Source organism: Apostichopus japonicus, chromosome 21, assembly GCF_037975245.1.
Source record: "Apostichopus japonicus isolate 1M-3 chromosome 21, ASM3797524v1, whole genome shotgun sequence".
In the NCBI taxonomy this organism is placed as follows: domain Eukaryota; kingdom Metazoa; phylum Echinodermata; class Holothuroidea; order Aspidochirotida; family Stichopodidae; genus Apostichopus; species Apostichopus japonicus.
Genome location: NC_092581.1, coordinates 5,164,710 through 5,184,678, shown reverse-complemented (window position 1 = coordinate 5,184,678; position 19,969 = coordinate 5,164,710). Strand labels below are relative to the sequence as shown.

Sequence of the window (19,969 nt, the reverse complement as noted above, 5' to 3'; positions counted from 1 at the left end):
TTATTGAATATTTCAATATCTTTGAGGCATAATGAGAAATGAACATTATGAGCTCCGATGTGACAGAGTCGAAATGAAATCAAGATATAGAAAATTCGAACTTTCATGGTTACCAATATTTATTACAATAAAAACCAGGCTGTTATACAAAGAATTTGTAGATTCTATAAGACAATTTTTTTTAACACGATTAAAATACATGGATGATACAGTGGCTGGCCGGTTGTGACGAAAGGTATTGGGTGATTCGTTTGTTTAAGTTCTTAACACGGTTGCCATTACGTAACCGACAGCGCGGAGACGCACTCTTACATATTTGTACCATGTCTTGAACGATGTTTCCATATTTAATTATATCTGTTTGTATAGATCATTTAGCAATCCAAAGAGGGTCTGGGTTGAGGTTTTGGGGGGGGGGTGACCGGGCCGTCAACCGAATCCACGACGCTATTATTTTAAGGAATGCTACATGCGCAGAAAAGCATCCTAACGAAAAATTACAATAGCACTAATGCAGGTTTGTTTCTTAATTAACTTCTCCGAGATATTATGAAATGACGTAATTTATTACAATGCTTTTTTTTTGTTAAAGATAAAAATATTGCGATAACGATAGCAGCTTATATTAATATCATATTAACTCTTGTTTCAGTAATGAATAATTTATATTCATGAGAGGTTCAACTGCGTGGACAGCTTGCAAATTGCTCTAAAGATTTGGTAGTGCAAATGGTGTACGGAGATATGTAAGTCAGTACATAACAAGTGTAAAATAATATTAACATCTAACAGAGTTTGTTACTTGATTGGCTAATGTCACTTAAAAATCGACAGGCATGATCTATAAAGGCTATAAAATCGTGTGGATGTTGAGATTGCTATAAAATCTTAGTTAAAAATAAATGAGGAACAATAGAATAATAATAATAAAAATTTGGACATTGTTAGATCATGTTAGCAGAATGAAAAAGTAGATATAAAAATATGAAGCGTATATGTGGAAGTCTTTTTTTTTTAAAAACCTGCGAATTATTCGATATTAAAAACAACATACAGTTAAAAAAATGTTTTAAAAAAATGCCCGACCACAATTATTGGACGAGATATGAACCTAAGCATCAGTCGATCCCAAAACCTCTTCATCGTTATCTGCTATTGTAATCAACATACGAGGCCCTTCTTGAAGAGGGAAGGAGTTGCAAATACCGGCACTGGTGTCGTTATGAACGGGTCCGAACCAGGTCTTCTGCACGTTGACAAATTTACTTTTAAAGTAATAATCGTCTGTATCGGCTCTGATTTCAGGATGAGTGATGATAGTTTTCTGATCGTTGGATTTCTTTCGGATCATCTGGATGAAACCGAGGACAACCACAACAAATATGATGATGACGACGACGCAGATACCGACTGCTGCGATGATGTATCCAGTCATGTTCACAACAGATTCATCCGGAACCAAACCGTCGGTATTATCCTTGCGCGGTGTATCGACATCGTTCTCCTGGTCGACGGTGTCTGGTCGAGTCGGTGCCGGTGTGCGCAAGGCCGTCTCCGATAGAGTGAGGGTCGTCTCCTCGGACAGGGTGTCTTGGGAAGTCTCTACGATACACGCCACGATACTGCCGTCTAGTCGCCGCGCTACGGGGTCGATCTCGAGGATGCTGGAGATATCGCCAGACTGCACCGAGAAACTAGAGTCGGTGTAGTCGACCGGAACACCGTTTACAAGCCAAGTGAAAGAAGATCGGATCGGTGCTGATTGATGACAAACGAAGGAAGTGGATCCACCGACCTCGACGATCTCACTCAGAGGAACGAGGACGACCCGGATTTGGTCAGTGATGACGTTGTAGGGTCCCATCTGGCAGTTCCTGGTCTCGGCCCACAGGTCATGGCGACCTTCGCAACGGAACGTGGCCCCTTGATCATCTTCAGCCACGGTCCACGTGTAAGACACGCTCTCTTGGCTTTCGTCGTTATGTTGAAGCGTGTGGTAGTTTCGGTAGATGGTTATATCAGGCGATGGACGACCGCCAGGGACAGTACACGATATTTGAACAACTTCTCCGATAGCGACTGAAAGCGGGGCGTCGGAGGCGCAGTCTGGGAGGTCTGAAGTTGGTGGCGATTGAACTTCCAATTGGGCTGAAAATTAATCAAAATGAAGATGAAGTTTTCATCTTAAAATTCGATGTTCTCTTCTCAACTTTTCTTGAAAATGTTTATAACATGTTTATAAGTTAAGAATGCATCTGTTAATTTTCGAAGCTTGAAGTTCGAATTGCCAGCTGCCTAGTAGATCACTGTTCTTACTGTTTCACCGGGTTGACTTAACAAAATGGTAATTATATATTTACTAACATGTACCACAACACGTACTATACAATTATCCATTGGCCCTCGTTTAGGACACATAAAGAGGGCGACATTTCAGATTTATGCCTGCATGATGACAAACTACCAGTCATAGGCATCATCAAACTTATATGTTAATACAGGCTGCGAAGGCTTGCACCAGTGCACAGTTATGGGCATAGGATTAGTGATTTCGACTGTTTCCAGTTTATGTTTATGAGAATGACATAACAAGCGTTCAATGGATATAATTGAACAATAAAACATTACATAATCAAACAAGGTTTTCACAGTAATTTTTGGGGGCAAATTGTTAAACATAGACAGTAGTCTAGTCTAGATAAAGGTTACCGACTACTGGCGACAAACGTACCAAAAACAATATTAGGTTTTTTTTTGTTCAGGGAAAGGTGTTTCATGCGTACATGTAGCTTACCTTAAACAGGTAGCGCGCCACCTGAGTGAACCACCTATGCTAGAATATTATAGATATAGTTCAGGTTTAGCTAATTGCTCTACACTATACTCTGTTTAATCTATGGTGCCATACCGTGTGCTAATTTATCACATTTTTTTGGGCCAAGCCTCCCTCCTCCATACCCACTCCCTGTTAATTTATACCCTCCTCATACCTGGGTCGGAGATAATTCCCGCTGTTCCTGTGGTGACCACACATTTGTAGCTACCAGCGTCATAGGCCTGGAGGTCTCTGATGTGGAGGTTGTAGCTGGTTTCTCCACCGCCAATCGAGTATCTAAATATAAAGGGAAAATGGGAGATGAATGCAGTGGTTAAATATCACAACTTAGGCCAATGTTCCTTCATGTAGGGAGTTGTTATCGATAACAGCTCCGTGGTTCATCTTGAGGGTGGGGGGGGGGGGGACATTTTACGTTAAAAAATTTATGTAAAGTTTCAACAGCCACGTAGCTCAGAACAAAATATATATTGTGATAGGTTTTTCAGCTAAGTAAAGAAAAAAGCAGTCTATAACCATGAGTTTAGAGAAATATTGATTTAAGTACGAAACTATTCAGTATCACGAACATGTTTTTATGAAGATATTTTCTAGAGTTATAAGTTAGGCCTCTCAACACAAAGCGAATGTGTTAACATTACAATCTTGACTGGGTCATTGATTTAGCCTTATTTTGGAAAATGGAACTGAACGTAAAGGAATAACCCATACAATACTTTTAATTTCTGGTTTTACTATGTCGACAATTGCCTTATAGACAGAAAATTCCTATCTAATTCAGTTAGTGGTTGCGTACGAATTTGTCTGTCTGAGCAAATTATAGGTAATTATATTCACAAATAATTAATAATTGGATACCGCCCTCTTTTCACAATGACATCTCTAATATAGTATTTCGTATGCTCCACCAATATATTTGTGTTTTGCAACCGTTAGTTCAACTACACACCGTTTATATGGAGCTAAGTTTAGTTGAACTACAGAGAGTATATAGATTATGATCGAAAAACACAAATTCGATAAAGGCTACAGCTGAAGGTTATTTTGACAAAAACAGGAAATATTGGCGGATAAATGCGACCAGTGAATGGTTATGAAACAGCACTTTTAAGGGCGGCGTTTCCTGTAACCTCACTAGCATATAAAAACCACATATAAAGACTGCAGAACGTTAGCTTTAGTCTAAGAAGAATTGAATTGTGAACAAATTGTGTTACTATAATATTTCTGTATCTGTCCAACTTTAGGATAAACTTAATCAAAGGAATGCTCCTTTAAGGTTAAGTTGATGATGAAGTATAAATTAATTGCTTTATCATATTTAATAAATAATTTAACCAATAAATAAACTAGGCTTTGTCATTAATACAGCACACTGGGATGACATTCCAACACGAGATGTTGTCCTTGGCAATATAATGTGTAATCCCTTGACATGTTATTTGAGGCCATAAAAGTATGTCTTCCTGTATATGAGGTTTTGAGATTCATTATAAACGTCGCCGCTACCAGGTTTTAACTTTTACTTAACTAATTTTTCGCTTCCCGGCCTTTTGGCTAAGATCATGTGTATTATCTGTTCCCTTTCGAGGGGAATGGTGATGCACACCCGACGATGATCACACAGTGACAGTCTCGATGCAAGGGGACTGGGGTTTGAGCGGATCAGTCGTTCGGTAGTTTGGTTTTCGCGTCCAGGTTCTTTTCTGGGCGACTTTTTTCTTAAAAAGTACTTAGCTAATTTTTTATATGAAAATTCAACAGTAATAAAAAAAGCTATAGATAAACTGACGGGGAGGGGGTGGGGTAGAGATTGGGGCGCAGCGGGTAACAAAACTATGTGCGAAAGTGGCTGACTAAAGGGAACATGTTATATTCCTGAGTAGCATGTATTTGGGGTTTATAGCATATGTGAGGTTGGAACCGATTCACTTTTAATAACTGGTTATTCTGCATGTCTTAATAAGAGCGTATCTGGCATTAGCTAAATAACATTTTGTAACATCTTCAGGTCATTTTAATTGTCTCCAATACTGAACGAGTAGAAGATGTTGAATAGAATATATTGGAAACTGTTAAGGTTAGCTTTAGCTCAAAGTTTGCAGGTTAGAATGGTGCAAACCTTAATTCAAATTTGACCAATAAACGGTCAAACTCCTCTTCGTAAAATATTTAGACCATACCTGGAAGGATCCGGGAGGCTCATGATATTGTACCCCTGGCTAATGATAACGCCATCCATGATCCACATGTATCGACTACCCGGCTGATTTATGGAGCAGTAGAGGGTCACAGTTTGGCCCACACGGGCGGTGGTGTCTCGCGGTGTCGACAAAAAGAAGAGCTCTCTCGAGGCTAGGCCATTTACAGCTGAAAGTACTGCTAAGAGTAAAACAACTTGCTGTACTGTTGTCGCCATTTTGGGGGGAAATCCTTCGAAACTTTGTTCCTCTTGCAATCACCTTCCTCTTAGAAAGACTTCTTCGTAGTAGAGGAAATGAAATATCAGTAACTGTACCGTCCCAGCTCCTGTGTGATCAACACTGTGACTCCGAAGACGAATATGCCTGGCTCCACACTGCTGTGTGCATCTTCACTGTTCATATAACGTAAATCCTAAAGGGCGTACTTCTTAACGTACCCGAATTCTTGGCTCCTCTTTCCTTTATCCCCTATTGAGCCTCTAAATTTAAATAACAATAGTCTCAGTGAATGACCAGCAATATCTTTAAACTCGTCGTGCCGGATTAAATTCAAACTTCTCAAGAAAAATTACTTTTGGTGACTCTTTCCTTCGTTCCCAATCTGACGAGAGATCTAAAATATTTGTTGGATAAAATTAAATTTCTTAAAATTGATGGATTCATTTTATTCTCATTGCATTAGAAGGTGCAGAAAGTTATAAGCCATAATGTTTGCTCTTCCTTGTGGATTCCTCAGTGTAGAAATCTTTAGCCTGCACTTAACCAGTCTTTCTTCCAGTTACGTAATCAGTACAATAGATTAGTGCATGTGGAAGATCTCGAATTTGTTCAACCGTTACGAAGTAAATCGAGAATAAGAGAAACAGGGTCATGCACTCCTACACTGTCTCATGCGTGTGACCTCATTTTTCACGTACCCCGGGGTCTTCAATCTTTTGTTCATGGCTTAATTCACCGGGTTTTTTTTGTGTTTTTTTTTCTTGGCAAAGCATCTTCGATTCTTTTCAAAACCATGGCTCCGATTTATTGGCGTTTACCAATAGTCCGAGCACGAAAGAGAGAAAGAGAAGGGAGATGTTTTTGAACATGATGGGCTGATGGATCGCGAGAAGACTTAATTTGAAGGGAAATTTGTAAACAAAGATTTCTAATGAGGTTATCGGTTAATCGTGCTCTTTATGGACCGCTCCTATATCCAGTCATATCCTTCCCCATTTTGTGACCATCATCATTCCGACAAGGTATTGAGCTAGCAGCATTGTATATGAACTGGATAGTGACGTACACATGAGTTTAAAGTTGATGGAGGAGGGGGCTATACATTTACTATGTGTAAAGATAGATAAGGCCAGGACTTCCGCCAACCAGACGAGACTCAGTTGCAATTAAACATTAAAACGATGTATAGTGAGTTAGAGATGGGAGTGAAGAATAATGAAATCAATATTGTGTTTACATATTTCAGCGAAAAGCTGAGTATGACTGCATTCAAACGATCGTGTCACATTCAGCTTTTCGGGGAGGGGGGGAGGGGGAAGGGGGTTACATAGTTGTTCCTGGGCCCGAACTATATTCGACGCTCCTGCCGGTGTATTGGAGTCATAATCATAATCATATTCATATCCCTATACCAGTGTACATTATTTGAAGCCTTCGTAAATTCATGATATATTCATAGGTGTATATGAAGATTTTATTTTGCCTATTCTAACTTTCTCATCTATAAATTCAAGCAGATAACAATAGTTTATTGTTCTCTTCCTTTGAAATTGTAATTATCTTTTTCTTGCTTTTATTGTTTTTTTCTTCAGTTTAGTTGATCAAAGCTTGAAAAAGTAAAAAAAAGAAACGAATGCGAATAAATCATTTTAACAATTATTTTATTTCCCAATCAAAAGTTGTGCAATAATCAAGTGATATGTAATATATTCAATGCCATACAGTAAAGTTGTGAAACAACAAATAATTCACAATATTTATATAATATATATATATAGATGTATATATGCATATTATATTATGAACAACGTTAATGGCATGGATACATGAACACACTAAGCATAACCGAAAGACATATTATTCACATGATCTTAACTTAATTGCACATCAAACTAGAACCAGAGAGTATAACTATATGACGTGATACCACTACCCCGTGTTATCGTTACCTGCATGTTAATTTCTAAATACATTAAATAACGTATATCACTTTTAACGCTTTAACATACTATGAATATTTATTAAAATATGAGAAATATAAGAAAAAGACGCATATATATATATATATATATATATATATTTATATATATGTTGAATTCCTGATGCTATTTTCTTCAATTCATTGCTCCTTCAAGAACTTTCAGTTTTGTGATAATACCCTCAATTTCCTCATACATCTAGGTTTTTATACTTATATAGCTAACTGAAGAAAAAAACATGAAATACATAATTACAACGCTTCATATGTTGAATACGAATAAATGAAAAAACTAGTTTTTAATGCCTTATTTCAATATAAATATTTGAAATTAATTTTAATGACTTACAAAACAACCCGTTTAAATTTACCAAAATACCATATTGTTTCATACACAATGCCTTTTACAGAGATGAATTGCTATCCTGACATGGACGTAAAGATACCCGAAATACTTGCTTAAACGCCTACTTTCACCGAGCATAACAGATGTTGTCGTTACCTGCATGTTAATTTCTAAATAAATATAATACCATATATCACTTTTAACCCTTTAACTTGTTGACTATGAATATTTATTAAAAAATGAGAAATATAAGAAAAATACGCATTGAAGCGCAATATATATATATATATATATATATATATATATATATATATTGAATTCCTGATGCTATTTTTTTTTTCAATTCCTTGTTTGCAAAACAACCGGTTTAAATTTACCAAAATGCCATATTGTTTCATACACAATGCCTTTTACAATTGCTATCCTGATATGGACGTAACGGTACCCGAAATATTTGCTTTAACGCTTACTTTCACCGAGCATAAAATTTTAATGTTAATATGTGAGAATACTTTCCAGTACACGCGTGCATCATATTGATGCATATACTCTACGGTACTGAATTTTGGTATAATGCCTTACAACATGCTAAACAACATACATATTATTCATACGCGTTACTACGACCACGTGACTACCAAGGGTTGTCGTCATCATGCGTGATTATTCAAAATGGTGTCGTCTTTTTGCTTATTTCTCTCTTTTGTTTTACCCCTTGGCTTATGTCAGTGATATGTCAATCTGACAATACAAACTAAAAATAAATATATTACATTTTTTTTCTCTGTTTGCTGGTAGCACAGAATTTGAAAGTTTCTTTTCTCTCAACTTTTTCTCTGTCATCTTTCAACCGACATTTTGTCCTTTACACATCACAGGACGCCATGATATAGTAGGCTTTGTAACCTTTACATGACCGGCCATTGTATCACACATTTTCCTCTCAATCTTGATTACCATTTTGGTAAACATAGAAGCACGGTAAATGCAACCTGTTTCTCTAAAATGGCATTAATCATTTTTCCTGAATATTAGGCAACTGGCTCTTTGCTAGAAACCATTAAGGAAAAAGATTAGAACCGCTGACCAAGTGCCGGAAAATAGTACCGGAAGTTTCAACCTTAACGTAGGCTGGAACCACTTCCTTAAAAGTACTACGAACGGGGTCATTGTTACCATCAGCAATAACAGTCATATCAGAACCTTCTGGATACAAAATTTGGCCACATGCCAACTAACTGAGGACCTTGTAAACTGCCAGATAGGAAAAAGGACTTGTATCGGTGTCCAATTAAAGCAGTAACAGCCGATACCCTTTTTTTCGATACCCTTATATGGTCACGATCGTAGCGTGGGTGGGTGTTGCAATACACCTACCGTATATCATTATAGTTCATAGTATCATATATAGTTCAATTTCTTTCAAGTGAGTTTGCTCATTTGTTTCCACTATTTTCCCCCTTTTATTTCCCCAACAAATATTGCTTCCTGCCTGTACCGCGAGGTATCGTTCTCTGTGGCAACTTTTGCTAAGAATGTTATTCATAACAATACTCGGAAATTAAGGCTTAACCTTTTGTATACATACCATGCTACAAAATTATTGTATTTAATTATAACTTTAAAAAAAAATTGTACGGTAACATGTTTTACTTATAGGGCATGTGTAATATATGAGAGATTTCATATTAATATTAACATTTCATTGTTTGAAGAATAAAACAGTTATTTTTAAATTTTACCCTTATCTTATATTATGGTATAACGATTTGGCTTCATTGATCAAATAAACGATAATATTTATGAGAAAATACATTCTCATACTGATCTTTTAACAGGTAAATTTTGAAAATGAAAGTTACACAAGACAGAGTATATACTTAAATGTTAACGTTACATTAATGTGATTAGACCTACAGGAAGGATTCAACAACTGACTGTTCAACATATGAAACTATTTTAATCATATTATGCAATCTGTGAGCTAAAGAAACAAACTAATTAGCAACCTTTTCAAATTTAATTGAAAACCACATACACTTTTGTTTAAGGTCATGCCTTGTACAATAGCAATGTTATACTATTCTGTGAACATTACTTATTCTGTACATAACATTACTTGGATACTCTTCATCTGTCGAAGTAGTTTACCATACATTATTTGTCTTCCCTCAAAGGTTTCTCTTAATTACTAACACAACACACAACAATCTCTTTGCAGCAGAGCAGCCAAACAGTGATGGAGACAGTTTGTCTGCCGATAGCTCTTAATAATTTCCGTAGGTCAAAGGCTGTCTTACTTCTATCTGGAACACACTGCACATTTTTCGCTAACCACGCAGCCAATCTCTCTACCCTAGTTACAACGATACAGTTACTATACGCGCGCCTCTTCTTATTGTTTCCATTCCAACACTGATGCAAATGATTTCATCCATACAATATGACCTAAGCACACTCTGCTAAATATTACATCTAAGCATTCACTTCTCAAAAGCTTTATTTCAACCAACTTGCATACACGGTTTGTTATACTTCATTTCAAACACAATGCACTACAGAGCTTCATTACTCGAACAATACTCGTACGCGCAAACCCGCGCGCCGAACATTGATTGTAAGCCAAATTTTGCGTATTTTAGTAAACGCAGGATTTCCAACCAACTATCGAATAGATAAGACCTGTTCAGACAGGACGGTGTCCCGGATTTAGTAATGACCTGCCCTCTTGTATGTTTAATTCTTCCTCACTGCTGTTATCACTCCCTCCTATGAGAATTTTCACATTGGAGTTGCTCGAAGGAGATGGTTCATCCATGACCTTTTGGACCGGAATGTACTGTGTCCCTTGCAATACATACAATTCTTGCCCTTGGTCTCGTCGTACACCTCTCAGAGGAATGGTTTCAAAACCAGGCCCTTTTCGATCCACTTTACGTTCCTTCGGTCTATCCGTCGTCGCAGATGCGTAATTAACCTGTCCTGGATCAGCACTTGGGAATGGAACGCCATTCTGGTTCACCATGTCAAGGACTACATATCGAGGTTGTTGAACTCTTTGTTGTGATTGCGTGTTGATCAGCAATTCGGTCGATGGGACTCGCATGTAACCCGTTCCACTCGCTTGACTTGAAGACGCTGAGATATTGGATCTGCTTCTGTTGATCATGTGACCTCGATAATCCGGCTGATCACCTGGGGTGACCGGTGAGAGCAAGTGTATGGCCGAATCAAAACTTTGGTCGTCAGAAGGATTATCACTTCCGGTTCTATTGCGACGGTCCATGAGAGGGGTGTGGACGAGGATCTTGTTTCCAGAGGCTGCTGACAAGGACAATTTGCGAAGGTTATCTTCACTGTTCACATACACAATGGTCTTTGCACGTTTCCTGCCAAATACCAACACCAATAGCAAAATAAAACACAATAATACGAAAAATGCTCCGATCAACAGAGCTATCAAAAAGTTCCTCTCTACTCCAAGAATATTATCTAGGGATAAGTTGGGTTCTTGGGTCGTGTACTTAGTGCCTGGTAAGGCAGGAGGCTTGAAAGATCCTAAGGTTCTTTTGAGTGTGGTCAGGATTTTCTTCGTCGATACAGAGGGTGTAGATGTTGTGGCACGTGAAGTTGAATCGGTAGTTGTCGATGAGGGCTTTGGGGTAGCAGCTTTTGTTGACGGTTGATTGACGTTCAGAGTGAACGAACTAGTAGCTTCGCCCAAGTCGTTCTTAGCAGAGCATTCTATGACTTTTCCGTTAAGGGATTGTGTAACGTCACTAATGATCAAAAAGTTTTCATTTACAATTTTACTTTGAGGTATATCAGTTGAATTCGTCCAACTAATCCTGGAAGGTGGATTGGCGTCTGCTTCACATGTTATAGTTACCGTGCTGCCTATTTCTAAGCTCTCCTCCTCAACATTTGACGAAAGGGTAATGATAGTAGGTGGGTATTGTACATTCAACTGACCGACAACACACGAACGATCGTTGGTGAGTAATTCATGGCTAAGATCACATTCAAATGTCTTTCCGTTATCTTCTTTGGTTAATATTTTGGTAAACTCGGACACTAAAAGTGTTCCTTGAGTCGATTCTACCGCACCCAGTTCCTCTCCTCCATCACTCAGCCAAGATAACTGTACGGGGGGAACAGCAAGTTCAGAACGACATGAAAAACTCACCTGTTCCCCAACGTTGAAGGTCATTTCTTCTGATGGAGAACATTTTGGAAAGTCTTTACTTGGGGCACTTTTGTAAGAAAGCCATACGGTGGCAGAAGATTCAATTGTTTCGGTGGGATTTAAAAGTGATTGGATAGCACAGGTGTACATACCAGCGTCGAGGGTATTAACCGATGTGATGTGTAGGTTATACTCTTGCCCGACAACCCCACTCGTCAAGGAATACCTTGCACCGTCGACTTGATTGCCTACGTTGTAATCTTCAGTAATTACCCGATCGTTTTGCTTCCAAGCAACGATTGTATCGTGGTCCACATCTGATGAAACGGTACAAAAAAAGGTGACGGAATCACCAAGCGATATGGTCGTGTTGTCCGGACCAGTGACGATGCTGCGATCACAAGTTACCAAAGTCACCATCATGACATTCAGCAAGAGTTGGAAAGAGTTCCTTTTCAGAAGATCCATAACTGGAAGAGTTTTTGCTCGGTGTTTCTTCTTCAAAATATTAATGATCTTTTTTTCAATAAGTGATTTGGGTTGTTCCAGAAATTTAGTTCACTGTGAGATATAGAGATGTTGAGACAATAATGGTAAGGCTCTCAGTATAAAGTTAATAAATCAAGTTTTGATGTTGTTCGCTACACGATTTCGGTATTTCTAAAACAGATTCTTTTGACGTCAACCGTTTTAACAGAAATGATGCTTCATTCCGTTTTGTGGTAACCAAAACCATTGTAAACAAGTCATCACATGAAAGGTTAACCTTCTATTGCTCCTGCAATGAGCATCTAATAGAGTAACTGCTGACCTTACCGGATGCTGTGGAAATCGTTGTCTTGGCCACGAGAGCGCCATGCCTACCATTTCCTGGGTGATTGGTTGGCAAGAGACTGTATATAAATATTCAATGTATCATTGTTACTGGTTACACAGAGCGTTCTCGAGAAGCGTCTATTTCCATCTGTTTGTGAAATGTTGACAAGTGCTAGTGTTTAAAAATAAATGTCTTGAAAACTCAGTTTTTAAGTTCAGTAACTTCCACAAAGATTGATGCCGGGTAACATTTTCTCTACGCTTTAATTGGAATGCATTTTTATATAGCCTGCAAATTTTGAGAATAAGAAATCTGCGATACTGATAATTACAATCGATAGTGACTAATAATATCAAGATTAATAGAAGCTGAATGATTTTGTCTTTTAGTACTTTCTTCTTCTTCTTTTTAAAACAAAAACAAAACTTGGTACCAAGTCTGCCAGATTCTGTTCACGCAATATTTGTCATATAAAGTGGTTGACGGATGGTCTAACGTTGCAATTATTCGTAAATAACTTGCGGTACCACTCTTTCTCTTTGATTCTTGTTTGTTTATAGCATGTGTTTGTTTAAACCCTACATTATGCCCGGCGTATTGTGAACATCTTCAAAAGTTAAGGAATGACTGTAGTCACAAACTTAATTTTGATATTTTGAAGACTGTCAGAAAACACTGCTATCAACCCATGCAGGTTGAATCTCTGTTCCACTTTTAATTTTGGATGAACTTTAATCCGAGGGTCATCAATTGAAGTGGTTGGACTATTGAGTCAAACATACATACCATTAGGTCAGTTCTTCATCAGGTTCATCAGGTGCAACCAAAACTTGGGTGGAAAACGTAACTTACTTCTATGGTATTAAAAGAAAAACATGTTTGATATTGCATTAAAAATTTGTCACTGGCAAATTGTTTTGAATGTCATCCAATGGTGCTCTGTGTTGTTAATATGAAGTTGAAGAACATGTTGTTTTTTGGATGATAAGAATTTTATAAACAATGGATGGACATTTACATGTATAGGCCTGAACTGAGGAGCCGACGTCTTCGTCAGATAAGCACTAAAGGAGCAACCCCAGAGACATGGGTATTTTACAGCTGAATAACTTGAAAACATAAATAGCTATTGAGAACCATTTCTCCTCTATTTCATGAACTAAGACAAATCAAGACCAAATTTCTGCCAGTAAAGTGTTTTTATGTATTTTAGATCCTCTTTGCAACCAGGAACTCGCGAAGAAGCCTCATTGGCTTATCAAAGCCGCAGGCTGACCGAAGTTAGTCTCTTAGGTTCATATTTAACGTCCATGATTATGAATTGTCAATTGTCAACAACTCTGTAACTGGACGACATACATTAATCTTGGAGTGAATTGAACTCGGGACCTTATGATTGATAGGCACCGGCATTAACCACTGAGCTAACACTCCACAAAGTTATAAGCGGTATTGGAATATTAACAGGATTTTGTAGATCATGGACAGCAAGAATTTAACAACCTATTTGCTTCATTTTATGAATTTTATATAATATTGATGACATTTTTCGTTTTCATACAGTTTCGTCCTACTTGAGTTTGTGGAATAAGCGTGCATGCATGCGTGGTTGATTGTGATGCAGACGAACAGAAGAGGATGCTTGTCCGCAAGTCATCAATGCATTCGATTGATTACACAGGTGCATATAGAAAATTAGCATGTTGAAAGCTTATGCCTGCGCTTATTCGGTGGTCTGATCCTTAGTTCTCTTGGCAAGCTCTTGCCAAGAAGGTGTCTACCCTTCGTCTCCATCATTGATAGAATCTTCGTTACGATAACAATCACCATTGCAAATTGAAGTACGCCCTCAGATTTTATCTTTTCTCTGTATTTTCTTGAGACATTGCCTAGCTACGGGACGAAACAGTTGAGAAGGATGTGAGCATCATTTGACAGATGCCCTAAACACCCCTCCCCTTTCTCGCTGATGACGTCAGAAGTATCTGTTCTTGGTAATGGGGCATTCGAATGAAACTGGGTGCCAATCTCCTGCTCTTCGGAAGAAGAGATCCTTTTGTAACTTGCTTTTTGCAAGCGAAGTTCGTCTATAAATGTATTTGTTTATTTTGATCTAATAAACGTCAGATCTTTTTAGTAGCGGTTGGTTTTCCTTCCAAATCTCCGTTATGCTTGGAAACGGTCCACTAGGAACAAGTTTGGTTGATTTGCGTGCTATCATTTTTGATGATCCAAGCACAACTAAAGTTAAATAAGTACTTTGTCATCTTGTTGCGTCTGTACGGTTACGGAAGTACTGCACGATTTTAAGGAACATGGTCAGCGCAAAATTGATAATGATTTATTATTAATGATCCCAATGAGAAAAACACTAACATCATTGTACTTTAAAGGGGCTTTTCGACGGCGGATTAAGTCTGACTTATCGTTAAGAGAAACATATTTCACACTGATAGTTGAACCCAAATGTCTAGTACTTGACCCGAATGTAACATATTTTCACAAGCTAAACCCTCCCTTACTGCAAGAAGTGGGTCACAGTAACAAGGATGTCATCAAAGGGAGATGGTTTTCAACAAACTTTTTTTTTTCGTGCCATAATTTCGTTGTTGATTTATCCCTGAAATGTAATACATTTGGAATGTTTATTTTAGTTGTCAAAGGAACGTTTTCTGTACTTAATAAAAAAAGACATCAAAATGCTACCTTTTTTTTTATTGTAAAGTATTATTTCCCTCTGTAGATAAGTAATATTAAAAAATCATAAAAAAAATAAAGAAAAACTAAGACCATTTTAAGTTCAGTTACCTAGATGATGCACATTGAGTTTAAAAGTGATAGTAGACACGAAACAAATTTAAAACAGGGACCAAAGTGGTCCTCGAATGGGTAGATGCGTGGTGAAATGGGATTTATAGGCCAACGCATGTTTTCGATACAAAGTTAAAATCGGTTCCTCGTGAACGTAACACAAATGAAATTATTACTATAAGTAAACGAGAGATTATATGACGGAAGTCCACAACTTAAAAAACAGCCTTTTCATAAGTCGAAATGAAAATATAACGACAGTTTAAACTGATGCCCATGTTACGATTTGGCTAATTTGAAGAAGAAAATATAAGTAAAAATGATTTATGTATTTGTATATCGTTAGTCTATTATGATTATGATGCACATTGAAAGAAATATATTCAAGTTGGGCGGTCGTTTCGTTAAATTATACACATTTCGTGGCGTTCCATAAACATAATGGTTAGTATTTATATGGACTGATGCCGAATAATAAATGCATCGTCGTACTTTGGTGAAATTTTCGACAAGCACAGGGTACACCAAAAGGTTCACCGACTATGACAATCAAACTGAAATATCTGAACTTTCTGTAACATGATATGTAAAAAAATAAAATTTATCGTACTTCTGTCTATTTCTTTTTTTTTTCTTTTTTTTTTGGCTTTGTAGAATTTAGAAATAATAAAGGAACATGTCAGCGATATGAAGTACTGTACGTTTTCATCATAATAGAGTACCATGGCGATTTTAATGTACATTGAAATATTATATATACATTTGACTTTTTCGGCGTTCCATACACGAAATGATTTATACATGGAACGCCAAACGGGTAACAAGTAACAGAGCGTTAGCTAATACTTGTTCGAGGCGTTGGTTTAACTCAGAGCCGGCATCGTCCTATTTGGTCATAAGGCGGCGCAGAGAGGACGCAGAAAATTTCATATGATGATGTGCTGAAAGAAAAGCTGATAGGAATAGTGTCTTGTCAAAGAAATAAGAAGAACAAACCCTGACTTTGATTTCATTTGGTTGAAAGACTAACATTATACAATGACATATACTGTTTTCCTTATAAGAATTCCATCGCATATGAGTTAAGAATATCCAGGGTAATCACCGTTTGCTCCTTTTGTTGTTTGTCCCCTTCCTTTGTCAATAACTGTTTTTTTTTTTCGTATTCATTTCATGAATTCTTTGTCTCTGACTTCACCGAATTGTGTCTCAGGTGTTACCCTTGGTTTATCATCGTCGGGGAAATCTTCTTCGCCAGTGTCAAGTAAATCGGGACTATACATTTTCCTTTTAGAAACAGGAGTGAGATCTTCATAATTATGCTCACCAGAGTCACGCTTCGATGACGCATTGTCACGTGACTCTGAACGAGGACTATTTGACCTTTTCTTCGGCGACGAGTTCATGTACAAGTTTTTCTCTGCGTGATGTTCCTCATCCTCCAGTGTCACAGTGTGATTCGCATTCAGCGTCGTCATAGGGATAAGCTCGTCGGGAGTTGGCGGCAAAGGGTCACGTGAGCGATATGGAGATTGGCCATGTTTACTATCGTGAGTACTGCTACAAATAGAGCGCTCGTAATGTGAATTGTCAGAACAAGCCGAATCGATGGAATTATGTCGTGACGAAGTATGGGCGGATCGATAAAATTCTGTTCCTTCAATTTTCGCAGCCTTTTGAGGATCGCTAGGGTAATTGTCGTGATCACATTGAACCGAGTCAGAATCACGATGAGAACAGCAAGTACTCGAAGAAGCTACACTGTAGCTATCTTTCCTACCCTGGTGTATTTCAAGTAGATGTCTTTCGCTATTCGGTGTGTGGTGCAACACTATATTATGAGAGGCAGAACCGAAAACTAAGCTACCGCCACCAGACAAAGATCGTCTGCAGACTTCATCATTGACATCCAGAACGATGACAGGTTCCCGCCATTTGCGTCCTATGATCAATATGATAACAATACCAAGTAACAGGACGAATATAACTCCCATTAGGATGAACACGATGATCTGAGTGTTAGGGAAGTTCATCGGAGCAGCCGTTGGTAAATGTCCTGCTCCTCTTGTTGGTTTAGGTTGAGGAGGTTCTTGCGTCACCTTTGAGAGAATTATGATAGCAGTGCTAGTGGTACTGAATCCGCGAGAATTTGTTGCGTTGCAAATGACTATAGTACTGTTCAAACTTATAGGTGCATTACTAAAATGAATAGTAGCTCCATCACTAGTGTATGTGGTTTTACCTTTGTATCTGGGTTCTGTATACCAGGCAAAAGTGACGTCATATTCAGGGTTGACGTCAGCCGAGCATGTCAAGTCTAGATCATCACCTTCCGTGATGCTCTCTGATGATGACGAAATGATGGTTGCGTTCAATGGAGCATGGTACACGTCTAGTGGTCCTATCGTGCACTCGCTTGGTTTAGTCAATAATGGATGACGTAAGATACAGGTGAACTCCATACCTTTGTCTTCTAAGGTGATGTTTTTCTTAAACCTTAGTATTACGTAACTGTCTAACCCTGGATCTTTGTATGCGGTAGTGACGTTGTCTCCACCAACTGTTACCCATTGGAGTTCAGCGGGGGGAACCCCCAGTTGTGACACACATATGGCTTCAAGTTCGTCGCCAACTTCGACTCGTACAGTCCCTGCGCCCAGATAACATCGTAATCTATCGGCGTTTGGTGGATAATGAATCGTCAAGTATACGAAGGGCGATATGACGGTACCACTGCCGTCGGTTTTCGTGGCTTGACATTTCAATGCAGCTTCGTCGTACGGTTTGACATCGATTATCTGCAAATCGAAATCGTCGTCTGTAACTCCGATAACCGAATACCGGCCAATATCGACATTGTTAGAGATGACTCTATCAGTACTGATAATTGTATCCTCACGGATCCAATTGACAGTTAATTCAGAGGACTCTTCTGCACGGCATGAAAATCGAACAATCCCTCCCATTGCGATTGTCATGTTGGACGGTTCGATAGATAATACAGGAACAGCAGAATTACTTTGACCGAATACAGTAAATAGGCTCAAGACAAAAAGATATCGGTACCTATGGAGTTGTGAAGAGGACTTCCCTGACATCCTGAGAAAAAATAGTCAAGAAAAAAAACCGATTTAAGATGATAAATGAATATAGTATACAGGCAAACGTCTTGGATAACACACGATATGGAACACTGAATGAATCACTTTGACTTCAACTCAAGGGCGTAGGAACCGGGGGGCTGGGGGGGCGCCAGCCCCCCAGTGAAAAATGTGGAGGGGCGGAAGTATCATTCCGCCCCCCCCGCTTCGCAAGTCAGAAAACCCCTTTTTCATTTCCAAATGAGAAAAAAAATCTCATTTGGAGCACCAAATTGCATCTAAGGCCTGGTGAAAATACAAAATTAAGTTTACAAAATGGAGTGGGTTTTGAAGTGTGCTATATTGCACCAAATTGCATCTGAGGCTACCTGGAAATGAAAAAAATTCCAAAGGGGAGGGGACACCCCCTCCCCTTAGACCCCTCCCCCAGGTCGGCCATCAGTCTTCAGCCCCCCCCCCCTCCCACTCAAAAGTACCTTCCTACGTCACTGCTTCAACTTTGCAGTACTTTGTGTTCACAGGCATCACATTACAAAGGCATATACACCTTATAACTGGCTGACATTTTCATCGTAAAAAAGAAAATTTAAAAGGTTTAAGGCAGGGTTTCCCTAACTTTATCTTCCCACGAACCACCTGTGGATGTCAGAGTTGTCTACGAACCCTCAACTTTTCGAGACACGATCTGAGTCATTATTTATACTATAATACGCATAAAAGTGCTTCGTAAAAGATCAAGTTCATCGTGTAAATATTGTAATGAAAAACCAAACAGAGTTTGTCGACTTTTGTACATCACTAAATTATATGATATATCAGATTTTAGTTCAACAAAAAGTACTCTTACTAGTTTTGACTTTCAGAAACGTCTCACGCAACCCCTGGGGGTTTCATGCACCCCAGTTAGGGAACCCCTGGTTTATGGTATATACCAAAATTAAACTGACTGTTAAATACCGGTGTCAGTCACATCCAATAGCCTGGACTGTCTCTTTTCCTTTCAATATTATTCAAATATCAGTTATATTAAACACGACTGAATTAATCTTCAAACAATATTTTCACAAAGGTTTTTATCTTTACCTGTAACCGGTTGAATAGAGCGATTGTTTCGCGGAGTAGATATTAAAATGGTATAGTCCGTCCCGTCATTCGCAAATATTTTTAAACCTTGATCACCTCCAGCTCCAAACAATTTTTTGAAACGATTCTTAAACAAACCCGTTCGAATTATGTTCAAAGACTTTAACCAAAGATTCCTTCAGCTGTTAGAAGAAACAATAACATCGACATCTGCTTGTTTCAGAGGTTCACGAGATGATCAAAGTATATTTCTTGGTTGATAATTTCTCAAAGGAATATAACACTTGAACGAATAACGGCGGGTACACCCATTTATCATAATAGGTTCTGTAACGAAGCCTAACGTTACATTTAAGTCCTGTCGATATTGATTTGTACTAGCCTACTC

General features: G+C 38.3%; 2 protein-coding genes across 2 annotated transcripts; both read right to left on the bottom strand.

Moving 5' to 3' along the window:
- Positions 1 to 1,027: 1,027 nt before the first annotated feature.
- LOC139962927 (limbic system-associated membrane protein-like) lies at positions 1,028 to 5,449 on the bottom strand. Its single transcript, XM_071963338.1, has 3 exons — positions 5,020 to 5,449; positions 2,991 to 3,112; positions 1,028 to 2,148 (listed from the first exon to the last, which is right to left on the bottom strand). Exons 1-3 carry the CDS (start codon positions 5,253 to 5,255, stop codon positions 1,112 to 1,114), a joined length of 1,395 nt encoding a protein of 464 aa, XP_071819439.1. The 5' UTR covers positions 5,256 to 5,449; the 3' UTR covers positions 1,028 to 1,111.
- Positions 5,450 to 6,903: 1,454 nt separating this feature from the next.
- LOC139963152 (uncharacterized) lies at positions 6,904 to 19,969 on the bottom strand. The gene is made up of 3 exons (XM_071963698.1): positions 19,582 to 19,969; positions 16,566 to 18,496; positions 6,904 to 12,320 (listed from the first exon to the last, which is right to left on the bottom strand). The coding sequence occupies exons 2-3, from the start codon at positions 18,493 to 18,495 to the stop codon at positions 10,270 to 10,272; spliced, it is 3,981 nt and encodes a 1,326-aa protein (XP_071819799.1). The 5' UTR covers position 18,496; positions 19,582 to 19,969; the 3' UTR covers positions 6,904 to 10,269.

Excerpts from the sequence above, each read along its gene's own strand:
- LOC139962927 (XM_071963338.1), bottom strand. The coding sequence starts at position 5,255 with ATGGCGACAACAGTACAGCAAGTTGTTTTACTCTTAGCAGTACTTTCA. Across the intron at positions 3,113-5,019 it reads AGCCTCCCGGATCCTTCCAG|ATACTCGATTGGCGGTGGAG; the intron begins GTATGGTCTAAA and ends CTTTATATTTAG. Across the intron at positions 2,149-2,990 it reads GGGAATTATCTCCGACCCAG|CCCAATTGGAAGTTCAATCG; the intron begins GTATGAGGAGGG and ends ATTAATTTTCAG.
- LOC139963152 (XM_071963698.1), bottom strand. The coding sequence starts at position 18,495 with ATGTCAGGGAAGTCCTCTTCACAACTCCATAGGTACCGATATCTTTTT. Across the intron at positions 12,321-16,565 it reads AGACAAAGAATTCATGAAAT|TTCTGGAACAACCCAAATCA; the intron begins GAATACGAAAAA and ends AGTGAACTAAAT.